The sequence below is a fragment of the Felis catus genome, chromosome A3 (assembly GCF_018350175.1).
Source record: "Felis catus isolate Fca126 chromosome A3, F.catus_Fca126_mat1.0, whole genome shotgun sequence".
NCBI lineage: Eukaryota > Metazoa > Chordata > Mammalia > Carnivora > Felidae > Felis > Felis catus.
In genome coordinates, this window is record NC_058370.1 from 37606542 (window position 1) to 37629967 (window position 23426).

At 39.2% G+C, this 23426-nt stretch overlaps 2 protein-coding genes across 4 annotated transcripts in view; one reads left to right on the forward strand and one right to left on the reverse strand.

Moving 5' to 3' along the window:
• The window catches only part of LOC109498084 (translation initiation factor IF-2-like), a 119730-nt gene extending 97597 nt beyond the window's left edge, over positions 1 to 22133 (reverse strand). Inside the window, exons 1-5 of one of the 3 annotated variants that reach the window (XM_045053881.1) lie at positions 20557 to 22133; positions 20268 to 20399; positions 19731 to 19790; positions 18964 to 19056; positions 10624 to 10748 (exon numbers count right to left, since the gene is read on the reverse strand). In XM_045053881.1, coding sequence (XP_044909816.1) covers positions 20701 to 21621 — 921 coding nt within the window. In that variant the 5' untranslated portion in view covers positions 21622 to 22133 and the 3' untranslated portion in view covers positions 10624 to 10748; positions 18964 to 19056; positions 19731 to 19790; positions 20268 to 20399; positions 20557 to 20700. The remainder of the gene's footprint in view (positions 1 to 10623; positions 10749 to 18963; positions 19057 to 19730; positions 19791 to 20267; positions 20400 to 20556) is intronic. The other 2 variants (XM_045053880.1, XM_045053882.1) reach the window with 2 other exon arrangements.
• BTBD3 (BTB domain containing 3) overlaps positions 20820 to 23426 on the forward strand; it is a 35040-nt gene continuing 32433 nt past the window's right edge. Inside the window, exon 1 of the mRNA XM_023251467.2 lies at positions 20820 to 20946. The gene's annotated coding sequence lies outside the window, so the exon portion shown is untranslated. The remainder of the gene's footprint in view (positions 20947 to 23426) is intronic.

Below are 23426 nucleotides of genomic sequence, written 5' to 3' on the forward strand. Positions count from 1 at the left end.
AATGGGTGTTCATTCAGCAGCAAGGTGTTTATTGGCCAGATTTGGAAATGGATGCATGACACCCCCACTCATATTCCAGTGGCAAAAACTGAGGCTCAAGGCCATACCCAACTCCAAGGACAGCTGGGAAACAGAATCTAGCTACACCCCTGGGATGAGAAACAAAATATTTTTGTGGACAATTAGCTTGTTTCTACCACAGAAATTGTCCCTGTTCCATAGTTCCCAAGCACTTAGCATAGGCAGAAACAGATACTGTCTGAAGGAATTTACTTTTACTTTAGACTTCAAAGAATTAGAAAAAAGCTAGAAATAAGCCTAAAGACAAAGAAGGAGATATAACTCTGGCTATTACAGTTTTTTCAATAAGAACATAAGAGAACGCTATGCTCAAAATTTTTTAAGTTAAACAATTCCCCAAATAATGATGCATCAACACTGACTCAGGAGCAACAGAAATCTGAGTGGCCCTATGACCAATAAAGATAAGGAATCAGCACCTAAAAGCTTCTCCTCAGGGGCACCTGGCCGGCTCAGTTGGTTAAGTGTCCGACTTTGGCTCAGGTCATGATCTCATGGTCCATGAGTTTGAGCCCCACTTGGGGCTCTGTACTGGTAGTTCAGAGCCGGAAGCTTGCTTCCAATTCTGTCTCTCTGTCTCTCTCTCTCTCTCTGCCTCTCCCCACTAGCACTCTCTCTCTCTCTCTCTCAAAAGTAAATAAACATTAACAAATTTTTTTCAAAGCTTCTCCACAAAGAAATTCTCAAATCCTGACAGATTAGTGGGCAAGTTCTAAAACACGTTTGAAGAAATAATTTAAACATTCAAACTCTTCTAAAAAACAGCAAAAGGAAGAATATTCCCTAACATTTCATGAGGTGAGTATAATCATGTCACAAAAACTAAACAAGAAGCTGAGGAAATAGAAATTTAAAGCACATGTTCACTCACGAAAATATGTATGAAAATCTGAAAGAAAACTTTAGCAAACTGCATTGAGCAGAGTATAGAAAAGACAATACATCATGACCAAGTTAGATATAACTTATGAATGTGAGGTTAGCTGAAAAAATTTGTTTACTTATTTATTTATTAATTTACTTACTTACTGATTTCTCTACATTGACAAAATAAGAGTCTAGTTTCCAGTCTGGAATGTAAGGAGCTTGGAAGTCATTGCTTTGTCCTGACAGTACGTAAAAAGTCGAACAAACTGAAAATCAACAACTCTTCTTAGATCCACCAGAGAATTGAGGTCATAGGGCAAACTGCTGCCCTCAATACTGAAGATACAGATAGGCAGAATGAATCACAACGTACAGGAGTAGAAACCTCTAACCAGTTCAGGGATAGGAAAACTTCAATTGGAATTGATGAGTTGTTAGAGGCTCAGTGGGGATAAAACTGAGAGTTAAGAACTTCAGGGATACAGGTTTTTTTTTTTGGGTGGGGGGTAGTAACCACATTTTTAAGAGTTTTACTTCCTGGAGTAACATGTTCTCACAGTGAAGACAGGAGAAAAATCCCCTGGGGCTCCCAGGGGGAGGGAAAAAGTAGCCCTGTTTTGAAATACACCAGATCATCCTGTTCTGCCCTCAGGAGAAATTATTCAACCACAGCCTAATCTTTTCGAGTTTCATCAGAGCCTAACTGGCCCTGCAGGAAGGGAAATACCCATCTCCAATCCACTCTGGCCCTCCAGTCTCATCGGGAGGTGGGGGGTGGGGTGGGGGGAGGGAACTGAGGGGCACTTGTGAAGTTCACAGCTCAGGGCACAGGCTCATTAAAAGACAGACCTGAGTGGCTTAGTGGGTTAAGCCTCTGACTCGTAAGATGGAGCCCTGACTCAGGCTCTGTGCTAAGCAGCACGGAGTCCACTTAGGATTCTCTCTCTCCTTCTCACTCCCCATGTTTTATCCATCACCAAGTTCTAGAGCTTGTTCTACGTCCAGTGGCTCCTTGCTCCTCAAATCTCCCGCGTATAAACTCACTTCTTTGAGTGACAAAGTTGAAGGACCCTGAAGCACCCTTTTGAGTTCCTACCGTATCGACAAATCTAGAAGCAAAGGAGCCCAGGTATCCTGCATTCCTTTCTGTAATTACTAACGACGCTTCTCCTGCTCCTATCTAAGGGAAACCCTCTGCTTGTTCACTGGGTGCCCATAATTGCCACTCTTTCCCATGGATCCTATCTTTCTCCCCTCTCTATTGAATCATTCTCTTCAGCATTAAAATGTGTAATTTCTCCCAATTTAAAAACATTTTCTTGGCCTTATTTCTCCTCTAGGTAGCACTTCTGTTTTGTGTCCTTTCAGAGTAAAACTTTTTGTAAGAATTGTCTATTCTTCCTTTACACTGCCTCCAACTTCTTTCTCCCATGAACCATCAGAGTTAGATACTCACCCCCAACATGCCAACACTACTAGGATTTTAAAAGTCACTTCCAATGTAAAGTTTAGACAGCAGAGCAACAGCCAGAAAAGGAGAATGAGAAAGACATGCCAATGAAGTGGGAGGAAAACCAGGACTATGTGCTGTCCTTGAAACCAAGGAAAGGAAGTAATTCAAAAGGAAGAAAATCGGGGCGCCTGGGTGGCTCATTCGGTTAAGTGTCTGACTTCAGCTCAGGTCATGATCTCATGGTTCATGAATTCAAGTTCCACATCCTGCTCTGTGCTGACGGCAAAAAGTCTGCTTTGGATCCTGTGTCTCCCTCTCTCTGCCCCTCTCCAGCTTGCACCCTCTTTCCCTGCCTCTTTCTCTCAAAAATAAATAAACATTATAAAAAAATAAAAACATCAAAAGGAAGAAAATAGTGACTTGATTCAAAAGCTGCTAAGAGAAATAACCTTTAGACTTTGCAACCAGTGGATCTCATGGAGACACTGGAATGAAAATCCTACTGCAGGGGATTCAAAAGAGAATGGGAAGTGAGGAAGGCCACTCACTCCTAGGTTTGACAATTTGCTGGGAGAACTCACAGAACTCAGCACAGAGTTGTACTCACATCTGAGATTTATTCCAATAGCAACAGAAAACACAATCAGCAAAGGGAAAAGGTGTAAGGGGTGAAGTCTGGGAGAAATCAGGCATAGCCTTCCAAGGGTCCTCTCCCAGTGGAGTTACACAGAACACATTTAATTCCCCCACCAACAAGTTCAACATGAGTGAACCTGTGCCAACCTGAGAAATTCATGAGAGACTCAACCCCTAAGGTTTTTACTGGAGGCTGGTCATGTAGGCAGCCTCTGCCTGGCATATACCAAAATTCCAGACTCCCAGAGCAGCCATTTTGGCATAAGCCATACTGTTCATGCAAATGGTTTAGGCACAGTCAGCCACTCATTTTTTCTCAGTAAAAGTAAATTTAATCATTAATCAATCAATGCATCACCACCTAGATTTTAAAATTATAAAGGAATTATGTCATTTTTTTTCTTGTTAGTATTTCTCAACTTAAAATATGATCTCCAGGTCTGATATTACATTCTATCTTTATGGTTCTTGAGTCAGCCACTCTTAAAATTAGTGGTGCAATATTCAAGCTCCCTTGTAAGCAGGCCTTTTAAAAGCAGACCTGCTACATTAATTCTTTTCTGCACAAGGAGAGAGTCAGCAAATAGAGACTATTCCTTTCATGAATTTTGATTTAAAGAAGATAAGAGAAATCGGATGGCAGTTGGAGAGAACATAAGATGTAAAAGGATTTTATTTTATCTTATTTTTAATAGGTGCAATCACAGGATGTTTTAATAATAAAGTTCCAGCGAGGAGAGAAAATGTGATGGAGCAAGAGAGAAAGAATACTTAAGTGGAAAAGAACAAGATACTGCACACAATTGAAATATAAGCCTTATGATGCAACATGGGAAGTTCACCCATCATATGAGAGATCATGATTGTTGACTGACATTAATAAATATGTATCTGTGCTAGTTCTAAATTTTATTGACAACAGACTTCAGCAAGATGACAACTTAAAAGATTAAATATACAAAATCAATAGCTGCCCTATTTCAAAAATCTAGTGAAGAAGGAAAACTTCTGTTCATAGTACTAATAGGAAAAATACATCTGGACAGAATATATGAAGGACTTTTATGAAAAACACTATAAAATGTGACTAACTGGTATAAAAGCAGACAAGGATAAATGGAGAGACATATCAATCACTACTCTTAGAAAGAAACACTAAATATTGTAATATTTTCGCCTCAAATTAATTCAACCAAATGTATTCAGTCAAATTAAAACCAGTTTCAGAGGGAAGAAACTTAAAAGAGTAATTTTTAAACTTTTTATTAACTGAATTATCCTCAAGTTATCTGAACCAAATTAATTTTGATTTGCATCAAAACCTAACGGGATTTTATAGGAGTATAAAGTATTAATTTTTTTCAATAATGTTTATTTTTGTATTTTACAAATAACGATTAATTGCAGGAAAACTTAGAATACACCTAAGCACATTTTTTTTCAAGTAAAATAAAATCATCTGCAAATGTAAGACCTGGGGATCACCACTCATTCTTAGCTTTTTGTTGCATGTCCTTACAAGCTTTTTCAATGCAGTCCTTGGTTTGCATGGGCTGACAGGCAAAACTCTGTTACCATGGTTCAGTCATAACTCAATGCCCCAACAAAATGCTTCAAATTTCAGTCTCTATGTCATATTAGCTGTGAGTAACTGTATAAAGAGCAAACTTTGCTTCTAGCTCTTTGGTCACAAATAACAGATTTACATCACCATTGGTGACCAATAGCACGATTCCTTTCAAAGTCTGTCAGTGATTGGTCATTGCACATTGTTATTCTATTCATACACAGACAGCAAAACTTGTAGATGTGTTGCCTCCTTGGTTCCCAGGAATCAACCCATGTCACATTTTAGAAAAATGAATAACTAAAAGGGGAAATTGTCCAACAAAATGAAAGTTCACCAAAAAAAAAAAATCCCTTTAGTGTTAATGTTAAAGGTGAAATTTGAACAGAATGTAAATATTGATGATATTTAGGGATACTAACACTGTTGCCATTGGAGAGGAATTCTGTGAAGGCAAACAAAAGACATGAATGAGGAAAGTAGTTCTGAGGAAAGGATGATGATGTTCCAGGGGAAGGGATGTCAACAGAAATCTCTCCATTAAAGAACCTCTCAGAGATATTTCATGACCTCATCAGTGCAAACGAAAAGTGCTGGAAGATGACCCAAACTTAAAAAGGAGTATGACAATTCACCACGGCATAGACAAGATGTTTGCTCTGTAAGTTATATGACAGGAAGAAAGCAAGCACTACCGAAGCCACTCTTGATAATTTTTTATTAAAAAATAAAACAACTCGAATGTTTCTAACAATTCATATTAGTGTATTAAATACATATTAATCTTACTATTTTTTTCATTTTTATAGACACATATAACAGTAACAGCTTGCACAGTAGTACCGTTCCACACCACCATGCAATACAAGGGGTGCCTGCCTGTCTTTTTCTCATTTATTAATTCCCTCTTTCTCTCTTTCCTTCTCTATTTCATATCAGTACATGTACTTTTACAAAAGTAGCACCATAATGGAAATGTTTTGAGTCCTACTTTTTTGCTTCACATATACTATTTTTATGTCAACAAACAGAAATATATACCATTTTGCATTTAGTGAGTGTGAAATATTCCGCTGAGTGGCTGTTGCAACATTTGTACAATAATTCTCCTATAAAGAACATTTAAACTGTAGCTTTTGCCTTATGATTATGAACAGTCTATACTGCACTTCTTCAAGGTAGAATTGCTAAATCTAAGCAAGGGTAGGTGTCTGTATTTTTTAATTGGATAACATTATTGAACTGAGTTTCTGAAAGTTACACAAATTTATACTTCCTCTTTCAGGACAGAGAACCCATACTCAGAATTCACATCAAAGATGGGTATTTTCAATCTTCCTAATCTTTCCTAATCCAATAAGTAAAATGCTATGTTGCATTTTTTTTTTACTGAATTCAATTTGTATTGTAGCAAAATAAGAAATCATGGCAAATTTCTATTTTACATTAGGAAGTATACGTTTCTTAGGTCAGATAATTTAGAGATAGCCATATTCAAAGAGCCTTTTTTGGAGTTCTCCAAAGACTTTAACCATTGTATAACAATGTTACCTCCATCTTCAAAGACTAGAAAACAGAGGTTGCACAGATAGAATACATGTTTTAGAGTCTGTTTTATTGCTCTTTTCATTGGTCTTCTGGCCACAGATGTTTAGATATTCATAATGGTCTTTGTGTGGACATCTTTGCATGCTAGAGATGCTTCTAACATTGGAATCCCCAGAAAATGGATTAACAAATATTGGTTAAGGGATTGGTTTTATATAAAAAATATAAACATTAACACTCAAAATGAACAGGCATGAGAAAAAAAATCAGCATTAAGTTAAAACTAAGCAAGAAATCAAACTTTTCTTTCTTTCTTTCTTTCTTTCTTTCTTTCTTTCTTTCTTTCTTTCTTTCTTTCTTTCTTTCTTTCTTTCTTTCAGATTTTAGTTTTAAGTAATCTGCACACCCAACATGGGGCTGGAACTCACAACCCGGAGATCAAGTTTCATGCTTCACCAACTAAGCCAGCCTGGCGCCCCTCAAACTTATTTCAATATCAGAACATTAAATTATAAACTTTAATATAATAATAACTGCAAAGTTAAGCAATAAGTTCATAGTTTATTCTGTTGTGAAATGATGTCCTTGCTATCTATGAAGCTTGGCTAGCATAGTAGTTTCTTAATAATTGACAAAACTTTAATATAGAAGTGTTCATACTTCCATTTTTTTTCTGAATCCTCAGAAGGCCTGATAACTTGAGACCTCTCATTCCCACATGGCAACTATAGAAAAGGGCTGAAAAAGTAGCAGGTTCCTTTACAAAGGGGCAAATTTAATAGTCTCTAGCTCACCTTCTTTATTCATTTATATCGCCTGCCTACCTTTGCTCAAGAAAGTAAATCAATCTTGAACTTCCTTATAAATTTATATTACTAGAGGAAAAGAAATGAAAACTTATTATGGATATGATTAGCATATCCATTATACTTGAAAGGGACAGCAAATAATTTTATCACTCTCTTCAGACATTTTATTCCAGGAAATTATTTTTTTCCTTAATATTGTTCTGTTAAGTTCTTTTGGACTACCTGTCCAAATAGATAACCTAATGCTGAAACACTGTGTGAGTTAATGCACCATTTAGGGGTTACATAGATTTCCACTGAATTTTCCACGGTCCTAATGGAAGCACTTATCAGACTTGGTGCCAGTGTGATCTTCTTTGTAGCTAAGAAATCTAGTGCTTTCATTTATCATCCCCACTAATTCCAAGCCACTTTTCTCTAAGAAAAGTGTATAATCTGTCTGAAGTCACTCTCTGTTATTTTGTGGGCACATTTAAATGTCCTCTGAGAAGGGTTATATTCTTCTACTCTAACTGTAAATGATTTGCTTCAGGACAGATTTGGCTAACAACAAAATTCTCAAAATATATGTTTTAGATAAGCAAGTGAATTTACTTACTTACATGTCCTTCAAAACAACCGTCACCTAGCAAAGATGGGCACTGTGTTGGCTCAGCCACTTCTGTAAAGATCCTAAAAGAACTTTTTTGAGTCTTATTCATTTTCAAACATTAGAAAGAGAGAATGAAAGACATTTACTGGTTTCCCATTAGAGGAATAGAATCTATTATGGCAAAGAATAGAGACATGAACAATCCAAGCCTAGAATGATAATTGCCAGCTCCCTAAAATAAAAGCTGACTAATCAGGGTCATTCATCCTTATCTTGAGGGTATCATAGCACATTGACCTTTCCTTGATAGAAGCTTTCTTTTAAAATTATTACTATTCTGTGACTTAATACAGCTATTTGGTCACTAATTGCCAGAGGTCTATATCTTCCTCATCTTTATAGATACACCACAGTGACTAGCTCCTTCATCTGCCCAAAGTAAGGGCTCAGTAAATGCCAATCTGTTGACTTACTCACACAGTGCCTGACTGAACGCTCTTCATGCTCCTACTGTAGGTGGGTATATCCCTTTCACTCATCAAGTCAATCACAATATCCCATTAGCATTAGTTATTTTCTGTCATTTCCATCCTTCTCTTCATTCCTTCCTCTACGGACCAGGATCAGGGACTGGTCATCTCTCACCTGGACTCTTGCAATATCATCCTTATTGTCCTCCCTGCCACTGTGGTCTTTCTAATACTAAATTCTGAATATATCACTCCCCTTTAAACTCTTCAGTGCCATCCTCTCCCTACAAAATTAAAATATTGGGGATAATATAAAAGGCCCTGCAGGAATGCTCTAACACTTGCCCACCTTCATTTCCCACTACACCTATGATCCTATTATAAATTCCAGTATTACTGGACTGTGTCCAAACATGCCATCTCTTTCCGACTCTTTCTTTACATAAACTGTTTCCTTGGCTTGGAATGTGTACCTTTTGCCTGTGGGCCTGGGCAACTCCCACTCATTCCTCTCAGATCCAAGGGCCTTCTCTGAAACTGGCTCTCACTTCTCTAAAAAGACTTCACCTCATCGGGCACATAACCCCCAATACAGTATTCCCCACATGGTAATAAAACTTATTTGGAAGGGTTTCTTACCCCTAAACTGTGAATTCCTCCAAGGAGGCAGCTGTCTCTATTCTTACTTGCATCCTGGTACTTGTTACTGACTGGTCATGGGAGGTGTACACAGAGAAGACACTCAATTCATTTTGATTGAATGCAAGAAAGGACAAGGTTGACTAGTCATTTCCTTGAAAACTTCATTCATTCATTCATTGGGTACTTCCTAAAAATGGATAGGCTATTGTAATGGAAACCCCTGGGAGGCTTAATAAAAAACGAGGCCAGGGGCACCTGGGTGGCTCAGTCAATTAAACTTCCGATTTTGGCTCAGGTCATGATCTTATGGTTCATGAGTTTGAGCTGTACATTGGGCTCCATGCTGACAGTTCAGAGCCTGGAGCCTGCTTCGGATTCTGTGTGTCTTTCTCTCTCACCCTCCCCTGCTCGCACTCTGTCTCTCAAAAATAAATAATAAACATTAAAAAAAAAAAAAAAAAGGCCACTCTATTCATCAGGGCCAGAAGCATTGAAAGCCAAGTCAGAATTCTGCGAAGGGCCAACATATGCCAATGATTAGGGCCAACATGTAAACAAAATAATGAGAATAATGTCCACAATAATTATGTCTTCTTATATGTATACATCACTGAACAGTTTGTGAAGCACTTAGGTGTTTGCAAGCTATTTATCACATTTTAAATCATTACAAGTATTTGAGAAGAGGGTTCTGGGTTATAATCATCTCTAATTTATTGAGAAGGGAACTGAGGCTTAGAAAGATTAAGTGACTATCCACCCTGAGTAGTTCTGTGACTTCTCAGGGAGAGTGTAGAGATACTTCTTTTTATCATGAATGGCTCATGATTTTCTGACTTCCAAAGCATCTTTCTTATGAAAAAAAATATTTTTATAGCACATTATCCAAGACCAAGCTAAACTGTGATGTGGAGACCAGTTGTGACTGGTCATGAAGGCACCCATTCATGGGAGGCAGGGGATTATGTTAGATTGAAATTGTTTGTGAGTTCCTGGGTCAGAAATGGGAAAGATGAAGAGATGTGTAGAAAGGTCAATGGGGGGATATTTTTTCCAAGCTCTCTCTAGCAATCAAGTATAATGACCCTGAAGAGAAAGAGAGGAAAGCCATGAGACATGAGCTGGAATGTGGGATTGGGATGGGGATTGGCCAACTGGATCAAGGTAAGGGGATAGAAGCAGAGGCAGACAATGCTGTGAAGACCAGATAACAAAGACTTTTCTAGTGGAACGTGGAATAGTACTCCCATACAGGGAAAACAGAATGGAACGTAGCACATGTTCTTCAGCCTCACTGAACTTTCTGGCATCTGACATGCTGGGCAAAATCCCTCTCGGTGGAGACACAGCACTTACCTAAAGGGCTTGGTGTCCATGGTACTGGTTAAACCACTTGCCACACACCTTGTGGGCACCAAACACTAATGAGTGGTCAGAGACAAAATCCAGAAGAAAGTCCCTCTGGGCTAAATGGATAGTTGGAAATAATTGGGTTGTTGTGAAGTGTGTTTAGGCCCTGCATTTATGTAACTGGGGACACGGGAAAACAAAGCAAATTTCAGTGTTAAAATCAGTGTTTAACCTACAGGTTAGTGATACCAAGAGGCTCAGTTTCCAACTATTAAAATTAAAATTGAGGGGGCACCTGGGTGGCTCATTTGGTTAAGCATCCGACTTCGGCTCAGGTCATGATCCTACAATTTGAGAGATGGAGTCTCGCATCGGACCCTCTGCTGTCAGCACAGAGCCCGCTTCTGATCCTCTGTCTCTCTCTCTCTCTCTGCCCCTCCCCAGCTCGTCCTCCCTCTCCCTGCCCCCTCAAAATAAATAAAACTTTAAAAGAAATAAAATTAAAATTGAAATCTAGTATCTCGATGACATAATACCATACCTAAAAGAATGAGTAAGATGGAAAACACAGCGTGAAGTTTTGGTGAGGATGAGAAATGACAACTCACATGATGCTGGTGGGATTGTAGATGTGTACAACCACTGTTGGGAGATGTGTACCAGAGCAGAGTATATGCATATCCTCTGACCCAACAATCCTACACATAGGTTTAAGTCCAACAGCAATATGTACCTGTGGCCATCAAAAGACATGTATAAGTAAATTCAGGGCACCACTGTTTGTAATAGGAAAAAAAAAAAAACTAGAAAGGACCAAAATGCCCATCAATGATCATATGGATGAATAAACTTTGAAACAGTCACACACAGGATACTATATAATGATGAGAAAGAACAACTTACAACCACACTGAATAATCTGGATGGAGCTCACAAACTTAACATTGAGCAAAAGAAGACACAAAAGATACATACCATGATTCCACTTACATAAAGTTCAAAACAGGCAAAAATAAATGAATGCTGTCAGAATAAAGGATAGTGTTATCCTGGGTGAAATGGTCAGTAGTGTTCACAAGGTGCATGAAGTAAACTTTTGGGAAGAGGGAGGGTCTGAGTGCTGGTTACCTGGATGTTTTTAAATTGGGAAAATTCATTGAGTTGAATACTAATAATTTGCATGCTTTCTTATGTGTATGTTTTACTTTGATAAAACATTTAAATCTTGATATTAAACATCAAGTCAAAGTAATATAAAGTTATATATATATATACATATATATATATATATATATATATATATATTACAAATAGTGGATATTCTGTCTTCATAACTGAATCAGTAAATTATGATCTCTGAGTTTTACCTTCCTCATTTTAAAAATGGGGAAAATGCTACCTGTTCATAGGGTTGATTTGAACATCAAGTGAGTTAGTGGGCATGAAAAGTAACTTTGCAAACTGTGAAAATGTATACACATGGAAGGTATTCTTGTTGGAACAAAGCAAAAGGAGGTTTTAATTCTAATTTTTAAATGATTTTGCACTGTTAAAGAATAACTCCCTTTGACAAATGATAGTAATTTTAAGTGTTTTGGGTCAAGTTTTAAAAAGCAGGTTTGTCAATTATATAATGGTCTTTAATGTACCCAGATTGTTGCTTTTGTTTCAGAAAACAGAAAATTACATGATAGCTTGTAAATGGCACATTCAATTTCACACACTGAGAATGTTTGAAAAGCGAAAGGTCCACGTATAATGCAGGAACTCAAATTTAATGGCATCAAATGATACATAATTTGATTCGTTCAACACATTCCCAGAAATTAATCACTGAGTGTCAGTATCTTTCCGTCCTTCATGACTTGGTTTGTCAAAAGAAAACTGCCCTTTTTGCCACAGCACTACTTATCAGTAGTAGTTGGTTCTCTGGGTTTAGCATTTCAATCTGTGGTTTAGCATCTGGAAACATTTTAAAAGGTCAGATTGCTACTCCCTTATTCAATTTAGCAAAATTTCAGGAAGCATAATGAGCTTCCTTTCTGTGCCTCCCAACATGCTTAGCAACACCTTTACAAATCAATGGAAACTTTGTCAGAGTAAAAATGGGGAGTAAAGATTAGGAAAGGAAATTGGAAAGCATGACCTATAGCATCTTCCTTTCCCACTGATGTTTCTCGAGATCAAGTGTCTGAACAGCATCACAACAGAACTCTTAGGATAGCTAATTCCTTGTTGGGTGGAAGGGGTTATTTAGCAGCATGGCTGACCTCCAACCACCTGAGGCCAACAGTACCCTCCCCCAAAGTGGTGACAAGCAAAAATGTCTCCAGCCACTGCCAAACATTTCCAAGGAGGGAAGTGGGGGGGGGGGGGTTAAAATTAACTCCAGTTGAGAACTGAGCTTCAGATGGAATAGCTGCTAATGCTTCAGATGGAATAGCTGCTAATGCCAAACTTTCTAGATACAGTTCAGATGTAAGGTGCACCAAGGATGTGAAAATAGCCTGTGGGGTTGACAAACCCTATTGTCCTGCAGGCACAGTGGGTCACTGTGTGGTATGCATTTCTTTAGAACATACCATTATTGAAGGTATTGAATTCTGAGAGGATCAGAGAGGACAAGAAAACAGAAAACATGGAAAAAGAGGTAATCGTTGAAGAGGATGGAGAGGATATTCAGGTCTGCCTGGGAAGGCATGATGCCACTTTGTGTCCCCCTGTACCTGGTGTATACTGGTGCTGCCATGCTCATATTTCTTTACATTCACTGGTGCAAGATGCCTTACAATTAGTAGCACTTGACATTCTTTGCCTTTTTTTCTGGCCACAAAACCACCTTCAGCTTATGAGCAAGGGCTAAATCAAAGTGCAGGGAAGGGTTTCCTTGGGAGCAGCCCTCAGTCTCTGACAGACTAGATGGGTAAATAATGATTCCAGCTCTCTCATCCCTTGATGAATGGGGGTTAGTAGATAATGATCCCAGCTCCCTGGTCCTTGACTGGAATATCCCTGAAGTACATGTTCCATGCTGGCTCCGAGTTTTCCCTGCATGACTGAACTCCAGCCTGTAACTTGGCTGCCTCCCCTTCATTGTTTTCCTTTCCTACTTCACAACCAGTGCTTCCCTGGATCACCTCCAAGTAAACTACTTGTACCAAATCCTGTTTGAAAGTTTTATTCTAAGGAAAATCAGTGCAAGAGTGTCTGGTAAGATACAGCTTAATGCTGTCACATTAGGTTTCAGAATATTCCAAACCCACAAAGCTAACCTTGGGAAAATTAGAATCCATAAGGCTTCCCCTGGTCCAAGAAAGAATATATTCTCCAGCTTTATGAGGAGTTACATAGTAATCATCCTTTTTAAAAGGGCAAACAGCACAACATAAGTATGTGGTGTTTTCTTAGTCTATTTTTTGTCATTTACTCATGTAGGCACAAAATGTTGCATGGTAATTCAAAGCTCTATCAACTGTAATTTACTCTTACAAGGTTATAATCTAGTAACAAACAATTTATAATGCTTGTTTATAGGGAAAAAGAAAAAAATGTTTCTATAGGACTCTGAACCTCCACCAAATAAGTAACCCCAGAGACAGAAATGTACTTGTTTTATTTCTTAAAACATAGCTTAGTCACATCCCCAACTGACAAAATACGATGGCTTTTATTTAATGTCTGGGTTTACGAAGCTCTCCATATATAACCCTTTAGTATATTTTCCTCAAAATTCAATCAGAATGGTTTTACATGATGAATTAAACCATCTATTGTAAAGAAATGCAGTGAAAAATGCATGCTGAAATACAAGTGTTAAGTAGACAATGGACAAGCCGGAAGTGAGCATCAATATTTTATTCATATGAACATTTTTTCACTTATTTAATTGTTCTGAAATCAGGTTTAGAACTTTGGCAAAATATAAAGCATTTAAAACTTTTTTTGATCTCAAGATAATGCATGAAGTCTTTTAAACACATTGTATCTATTTACTGATTGTCTACTTGATCAAAGATCATATTTATTTTCATTATTTATCTACACAATCAAATTTAAAAAGAGGCTTTAAAAGCATAAAAATGACTAAACCACAAAGGAAAGTTCCTAAAGGCAGATACTAAGAAAACTTTGAAAGAAAGATTTCATTTATAACAGGTAGAAATATTCAACACTGCAGCTAAGATAGTTAAAAAAAAAACAAAACAAAAAACATTGCAGAGTAAGAACAACTGGCAATGAACAGAAAACATGATAGGACGAATCAAATCAAACACCAGACATGGCAGACTGACTGCACTAATGCCTGTGCCCTATGGTAGTACCCTCCTGCGCTGACTCTGGGTTTGCCCCTGTGGCTTGCTTTGGCCAGTGAAACAGTGTCAACTTGATACAGAGGCTTGAAAATATGCTTGTGTAGTTTTACACCATCTCTGCAGGGCCACCACTGCTCTCAGAACAAACCTGTACTAGCCTGCTAGAGGATAAGAGACCACAAAGAGCAGAGCTGAGCTGTTCTAGCTGAGACCATCCTAGATGGACCAGCCTCTAGGTACCCCACTAGCTAAATGTGGATGCTTGAGAGCTCAGACAAGTTAGCCAAGCCTGGCCCAGACACAGAATGGCACAGTGGACCCACAGACTTAATGGAAGTAATAAAGGTTGTTATTTTATTTTATTATTTTTTTTTTGCTGTTTAAAAAAATTTAACATTTATTTTTGAGAGAGAAAGAGGGAGAGAGAGAGACAAAGGCACAAGCAGGGGAGGGGCAGAGAGATAGAGAGATACACAGAATCCAAAGTAGACTCCAGGCTCTGAGCTCTCAGCAGAGAGCCTGACCTGGGGCTCAAACCCAAAGACTGCAAGATCATGCATGACCTGAGCCGAAGTTGGACATTTAACCAACTGAGCCACCCAGGCGCCCCTAAAGGTTGTTGTTTTAAAGCCACTAAGTCTTAGGATGGTTTGTCACTGAGAAATACTAGATGTACCAATATATTAAGTACAGATGGACAAAGACTGCTAGAATAGAAATCAAGAGGAGAAATATTTGTCATGGGTGTGGGTTAGCTCTTATACTAACAATAGGATACTGGACACAAGAGTTAAACATATGAAACAAATGTAGCATCACAGAAAGTTTTTATGACCCCATTGTCAGAGGTGATTTCTCTATTAGGACATTTGCTAAACAAACACAAAGTAAAAAATTCAGAGAAGACATACAGAAATGCCACTATTCAACAAATCTCACTCAGTACTGAGATTAAATCCTCACCTGGAATCTTCATGTTACATTTGAACTCCTGGCCAAATTAATCAAAGCTTTGGAATTTTACTAGCAATTATTAATTATATTTAGAAATAGTAGTAATGTAAATACGTCATCTATGCTATTATATATGTTACACCGTTAGTATGTTTCAGCATGATTTTTAAATAATATTGATTTCAAGTAAAGTACAATTGCCATTGCTTTCATAATATTGTTTTGGTAATACTTAAAAAAAATAAACAAGACTAGTAAATCTCAAACTTTGCTGTGTATTAGAATCACCTGAAGAGTTTTTTTTTTTTTAATCCCAATGCCGAAGTGACACCCCAGAGCAAATACACTAGGATCATGGGACTGTGACCCAGACATCGAAAGTTTTTTCAGGCTTCTCAGGTGATTCCCATGTGGAGCCACGTTTGAGAACCAGTGACCTTAGTCCTAGATCCACGCTGTCTAATATGATAGCCACTAGTCACATGTGGCTACTAATTATTTGAAATTTGACTAGTTTAAATAGAGGTGAGCTGTAAGTGGAAAATACACACCAGATTTTGAAGACATAGTATTAAAACAAATGTAAAATATGTCATAAACAATTTTTATAGTTATTACATGCTGAAATGATAATATTTTGAACATGTGGATTAAGTAAAATATATTATTAAAGTTAATTTCACCTGTTTGGTTTTACTTTTTAAAATGCGACTACCAGGAAACTTAGTATTACATATGTATTTGCATTTGTGGCTTTTTTTCTTCTGTTAGATAGCACTGACCTAGACTGTCCCACTAAACTAGACTATAAGGTATGGAAATAATTATTTTAATATTCATATAACTTTACAAAACCTTTCCTAATGAAGTATGGGTTTACATTCCACAAAACTGGATATAATGTTCTAGGAGTTTCATTTTTAAAGAAAAAAACCCTCTTTAACCCAATATTGCATTTATTACAGTGTTTTTATCATTGCTTATGCAAAATCATTTATATGCATTTAATTTTTATGATTATACTCAATTTTATATTAAATTTTTTTATGTTTTATTTATTTTTGAGAGAGAGAGAAAGAGAGACAGTGTGAGCAGGGGAGATACAGAGAGAGAGGGAGACACAGAATCTGAAGCAGGCTGCAGGCTCTGACCCGTCAGCACACAGCCCGATGTGGGGCTTGAACCCACAAACCACGAGATCATGACCTAAGACAAACTCAGACGCGTAACCAACTAAGCCACCCAGGTGCCCCTCAATTTAATATTTTAAAGGGCATGCTGATGTAAAGTTTATTTAATATTCAAAAATAAACGTATAATTAAAATGTGCAAAAGTCAGCATATTGAAAAGTGTCAACTGATCACATTTTATCAGTGGCATAAAATATTAAAGAGGGAGGTAAAGCCTGTAAAGAATAACCAATATTGTGCCACATTATTGAATTCTGATTTCTCATGATCGAATATGCTTATAGGAAGAAACATTTATACTGCCATTCTCTCTACTGGGTGATCGACATTCTACTTGTGATACTGATCAAAATTGAATTCATTTGAATAGCGTTACTAAAAAATCACATGGTGAGTGCTACATATGAATAGCACAGAGCTCATTGTGTTTTAAGTCTAATTTTAAACCATTTAATGCTAGCACACTGGTTAAATTTATAAGGCAACATTCCAGGGTTTGTAATTTAAAAAAAAAAAAATCTGGCCCAGGAAGTATTTTAACTTATTTCACATCTCCTATTATCATCATTATTATTCATCAGATGGTAATTAACATCCATGGCTGGAGGCCATTCCTTTCGATTTTATTAAAACTCTTCCTTTTCTAGTATAGGGTTTTCTTTAATCCCAGATTAATTTATTTCGCATTCACCGTGGCAAAGCTCCTGAAATGAATATATTCACAAACTCTCAAAATAAAATATCCTGAGTATTTAAATTTTTCTTTTTTAACATTTATTCATTTTTGAGAGGCACAGCATGAGCAGGGGAGAGGCAGAGAGGGAGGGAGACACAGAATCTGTAACAGGCTCCAGCTGTCAGCACAGAGCTCGACGTGAGGCTCGAACCCACGAACCATGAGATCAAGACCTGACTCAACCCACTGAGCCACCCAGGCACCCCATCCTCAGTATTTAATGATTACTAAAATGCTAGGTAGTTTCCCCAGAATCATTACATTTTGTAAATCCTGGAGTTAGTTTACTCTCACCCATGGTGGAATATTTCATTTATAGCCAAAAGGAAAAAGGAGGTCACGTTATGACAGGACTGTTATCGGACAAACAGTAGGGTCATCTTTGTCAACCTGTGTAATAGTTTCCAACTCAATCATTCCTTATCTTTTTATGAACCCAAACCCCACCTTTTGTTATTTTCATTTTAGGTTGTTTTTGTTTTTTGTTTTTCCTCATAAATCTCCATTAGGTCAGGAAAAATTTATGTTTTTTTTTTTAACTCCAAAGTTAAATTCTCACTTAAAGTTAAATTCTCCTTTAAACAAAATAACAGCCACAACAATACAGAGAAAACAAAGAGAACAGGAGCTCTCACAACCTGAATGAGTGATAATGTCTCTTCAACCCTACCACCTCTGACAGCTCAGAAGCAAGTGAGGCAGTGGAATGTGGAATGTTATTTTATTTGATATTTATCAACTTTGCTCAAAACAGTTTTAAAAGATGCTTGCTGCTGTGCCCCTCTGGCTTGCGCCACAGGGAACAGCACAAAGCTGGGGGCCACAACGGAGGAAGGTTTAGGAGAGAGAGCCCCCAGCATCAATCTCTTGAACAAGGTAAGATTGACCCATTCATTTATGTGTCTCCTAAAGAATTTGCCACATTCTGCCTTTTAGTTATGATTATTCATTTTTTTCTAGGCTGTTTGATAAATTCCCTGAGGGCAGAGATGTTGCCTAGTACATAGTAAGTGGCAATATTTGTAGATTAAATGGAATATTTTATCCATTTTTGCAAGCTCGCAATAGCTATGGGCCTGCCCCAAAAGGAATTCAATAATACACTCAATACTGTATCATGCACTACTCTGGGACTGGGAATTATTTCAAAAGTAAACTTTTCTTAGATTTCTCCTTCCAAAGTAGCAAGTAGAGTGAATTGAACTGACACTTAAATTGGAATAAAATATTCAGATGTGAATTCATATCTCTGCCTTGCATGTCCAGTGTTTTAAAAGTATAACTAAAGTCTATCTTAATAGCTCATTTGGCATTTACTTGCAAATAATTAAAATATTCATATATATCACTTTTTTAGCAGATCAGAGTTAGGAAGACCAAAATTTTCTGTCATCTCTAAAGTCCATTTATTAAATTTAAAATTATTACTCAGTGAACTGAGGAAATGCTATCACAGTGCCAATATCTACCTTTTCTCCTCTTTTGGTTTTGCCTCTGCTATTCATTCATAAGTAATTCAGACCCTAATATATGCTGCATGCTTTACCTATTTTCATTTAATTTTTCATAACCTCACAAATTAAAGATTATAATCTCTTTTTTTCAGATTCAGATGGTAATTAATTTACGTAATCTTCAGAGATTTGCAAGGGATATTAGTCAGGTTTCTGCAGAAAAACAGAACCAACATGGCTGTCTATCTATCTACCTGCCTACCTACCTATCAAAAGAGAGAGAGAGAGACTTATACTCACATGATTGTGGAGGTTGGCAAGTCCAAAATCTGGAGGGTGGGCTGGCAGACTGGACACCCAAGGGAAAGATTGCAGCTCACATCCACAGGCACTCTGCTGGCAGAATTCCTTCTTATTCAGGGGATGTCTGTCTTTTTCTATTAGGTCCTTCAACTGATTGTATGAGCCCTACCCACATCATGGAGAGCAATCTACCTCACTTGAAGTCCACTGATTTAAATGTTAATCTTAACTTGAAAAAATACCTGTTCACAGAAACATCTAGAATATGCTTGACCGAATATCTGAGTACTGTGGCAGAGCCCAAGTAACACATTAAAATTAATGTGTTCCATTATTCCATTTAATTCCATATCCATCATAATTCCATTTTACAGATGAGCACAGTAAGACTCAGAGACACTAGTAATTTGCACAGTATCAGCAGTTTGTTATGGAACATTTGGGCTTTAGAAAAAGGGGTTTTTGTTTTCCAAAGCCTATACATGTATATATATATATATATATATATATATATATATATACACACACACACACACATATATACACATATACACATACATATATACACATATATGTATACATATATACATATATGCATACGTGTGTGTGTGTATACACACACACACACACACACACACACACATATGTTTTTCAACTGAGTAGAACTAAGTTTTTCCAGGGCTCTCATCTCATGTTAAAAGAAACATTTAGTAACTGTGGCTGTATATCTTAGAGGTCTAATTTATCCACTAATAAATACCTACCAAAGATGATGATCTAATTGAATGAAGTAGGTGTCTGTCATTATAAACAGCTCCGTATCCCTGAAAAGGCAGTGACAAAAGCTAGGGAATCTTGTTCTTCACAATCTCTGAAGACTTTTCCGTGCTTTCCATTCCTGGTGCCAACACTAGAATTTGGGACACTACCACTTCGTACCAGAATATATACTACATTGTAGGTCTCCAGTCTTTATATATTTAAGTTAATCAGACCACCGCCTCCCCTCTCCCCCATCCTTAACATTTTTTAAGTACTCACGAAAAAAAGCAAAATTTTGAGGTTAAGCGTTAAAAATGATTTCCAGAGGAGCTTCAACTACTCTTCCACCCATCGTTTCGGCTCTATGAATGATACATCCAGGTTTTAACCCCCAACAGAGTGTGCAGGGTGTGTATGTGTGTGTGTGTGTGTGTATGTACATATACACGTATATATATATATGTGTATACACATATATGTATACACATGTATACACACATATATAATTTTTTTCCACTTATTCCTTTGTATTCATTCACCTTTCTCTCCAGGTGAACTTCTGACTCCAGCTCTTATTCTTTCAGGCTTCTCAGTGAAGTTTTATCATCACCCCGATCCAGCAGCAACTCTCCTTCCCCAAACTGCCGAAGAGTGTAGTGCACTCGCCTTATCTGTTCAAAGAGAACGATGCAATCACTGCAGGAAAAGCAATCTCAAGCCAATGGTTCCCCCATTAATGGAGACGCCCTGGTCGTCCACAAAGGGTCTGCCAAAGTAGGTGCTCAATAAATGTTTAACACATTAGATGAAGGCACCCGAGAAAAACACCTGCAGTCTGTGGGACAAGGGCGAATGCGCCTCATAGTGAGGAGGTCTCCTGGCCTTCTTCGCCTCTTCTCCCTTTCACTGGTCCAGGGTCACCAGTCTCCCAGAAACAGGACCCCAGGAAGGGACAGGCAGTGCGCATGCCCCTTATTTATCCAGGGCTGCCTCCAGGCGCGTGGCCAGCTTGGCCCCACCCCCTCCCGGCTCCCGGGCGCGCGCGCGCGGCCCCGCGGAGCGTGCCCTGCGTGCGGGTGCCCGCCAAGCCCGCCGGGCGCTGGATCCCCGAGTGCCCGGGCCGGGGCCTGAGGAGTGGGCACCGGGCCGGGGTGGCGAGCGGCGAGCAGCAAGCACCGCAGGCGGCGGCGACGCCAGAGGTGACGAAGAGCGCGGACGGTGAGTGAGGGCGCCGCGGGTGAGCGGGCGGGCGCCTCCGCGCGTGCGCAGCACCGGACCGCCTGGCCAGGGGCGCGCTCTCGGCCCCGGGCCGAAGGGGCCGTGCGCGGCTGGGCTGGGACGGGTCCGCCGGTCGGCGTCGGGCTCCGGGATGCGGGGTGCCCGGATACCCCGCCTTCGCTCTGGAAACGCTGGCCGCGCGGGAAGCCTTCCCGAGGGGTTCCAGGCGGGATGGTGCCGGGCCCGAGAAGAGGTCCTGGCGCTGTGGCCCGAGGGGCTGGGCCAGCTGCAGCCGAGGGACGCGGGGGTTAGGGGGGGCGAAGCGAGCCCACCCGGGCACCAGCCGGTCACACGGGCGCCCGCAGTGTGCGCGACCCGCGGAGGTGGCGGAGGTCCAGGGAGGGGGCGCGGCCGGAGAGCTTTGGCGCCGAGCAGGTGGCGGGGGCCGCGCCCCTGGCCCGGGGAGGCGCCTGCTTGGAAACGCGAACAAACTTCCCTGAGTAACTTTATTGAGGCGCTGCCAGCGGGGCCCGGATTGGGGGCTTCAGAGACCCACACCCCGTCCTTGCCCAGCCCTGGTCGCCGCAGAACCCCAGCGAATGATGGTGGGCTACTGGGGGTCTGTTTTTCTTCTGGTGCTGGAGCTCGTACTCCCAAGTTGTGAGCGTCATTCATGGCCCATTCGCTCTTAAAATAGGTGTATAAGTTTGGTGTTTGGGTAAGAACGGTGTTTGCTGTCTTGGGAAGAAAAAGATTATGCTGCCTAGTCTTTTTATCTCAAAGAAAGTATTGTTAGAGCATTCTGGGGATTCCTATTTATCAAGAAACCTATTGTCCTGTGTGTGCTTGGGGAAAGCCAGTAATTCTATTATTAGCCTTAAAAAGACAAAGGGAGATAATTGTGCTTTCTTTTTCTTTTTTTCCCCTCCTTTAAAAATACTCTTTACCACCTCACCAAATCACGGAGTACAGTAGTTCCCAAAATTGGCTGAAGAAGAGAACCACTGGAGAGTTTTAAAACTATGCTCAAGTAGCACACCCAAGACCAGTTAAAACAACGCATATTTTAAAGGTCCCTACGTGATTCCAATGTGCAAGCATAGTTTGGGAACCGGTGGTTTAATATAAGAAAGTCAAGATTTCAATTTTACGAAGTAGCATTCAGTTTGTAATGGAGGGGATAAAAGTCTAGCTTCATTTTCCAAACACAGGAATCGACAAAGGGTGGTTTGTTTGCCACCGGGGAGGGAGGGAAGTGTCTCTAATGGTTCAAACTTAAACTTAACTATAATGTGACTGTGGCGTCCAGGACATTGTTCTAACTGATGTTTTGAGTTTCCTTTGGGGCTCCTCAGCCCTCCTTCTCTGACCCTGTCATACCCAAGGGGTTTCATTGTCTTTTAACCTCTCAACCCCCCCTCCCCCATCTTTACCCTTTCTTCGTTCCCTTTTTTTTTAACCATCCCCCAATCCCTGGGAGGATCCCCCTCCCCCGGACTGTTCTGGCTCTGAAGGGTTACTGCGGGTTCCTATAGCAACGAGTCCTCCAGGGGAAGTGGGCGGGTCCTCCTACCTTTGGGTTTCAGAATAGGACTCTTCTTTTTCTGAAGAATTTGAATCACTCTTTCAGTTCTTGGCCTCAGTGCAGGTAAGGGTGAGCTCATACAGTTCCAGTTTTTCTTTCTAAGTAATTACATAACTATTAATGCTGTTGCTTGGCATTAATACTGCTAGCAGCTACGAGAAATATTCATTTTTCCGTGTTTTTGCGCTGAGAACTTGTTTAAGAAAGTTCCAAAATGAGGTGGAAACGATGTTTTCTGAAACAGTTTTTTCCTTTGGGGCACACAGACCTAAGAATTGCATACATCATTTCTCCAAAGTCCTAAGACATCTTACATTTAAGAAATTTTAAAAGTGAAATATAATCCTACAGTCATGCAAAAAATCTCTGGTAATTTGTGGCAAAAAAAAAAAAGTCATTATCAGCCTTTAAACAGTTTGGTTCCTAGAAAGTGCTTTGCCTAGATTCTTTACATAAATTAAACCTACAAATTGTAGTGTTATACTTTAACAAAGGAAAGACACAGTTTGTCTACAAATTTGCCCACTGTTTTCCCTTCCCCAACACAGAAAACACATCCAAACAGATAATTTTATGCTCAAAACAGGTATCCTATAGCCATCGAATTCCAGTTTGCCTTTCAAGGAACTGTTAAAACAGTTCTGAACAAAAAAGTACGGAAATATTTACATGTCTTAGGCTTTTTGCTTTTTGAAACCTTTCAAACTTTACTGTGTAAATATCAGAATTCAATCCCATCAATTCCAAAATGCTTTTAGTAGGCCAGTGATTCTGAGCATGCGTTGAGAGTTGAAGAGGTTTTCTCTTGCAACTATCCCCTGTTCTATGTGGTATTTAAACTGTTAACTGGACTATCAAGCAGATTCTGAAAGGCTGATTTTTTCCCATTTTACTC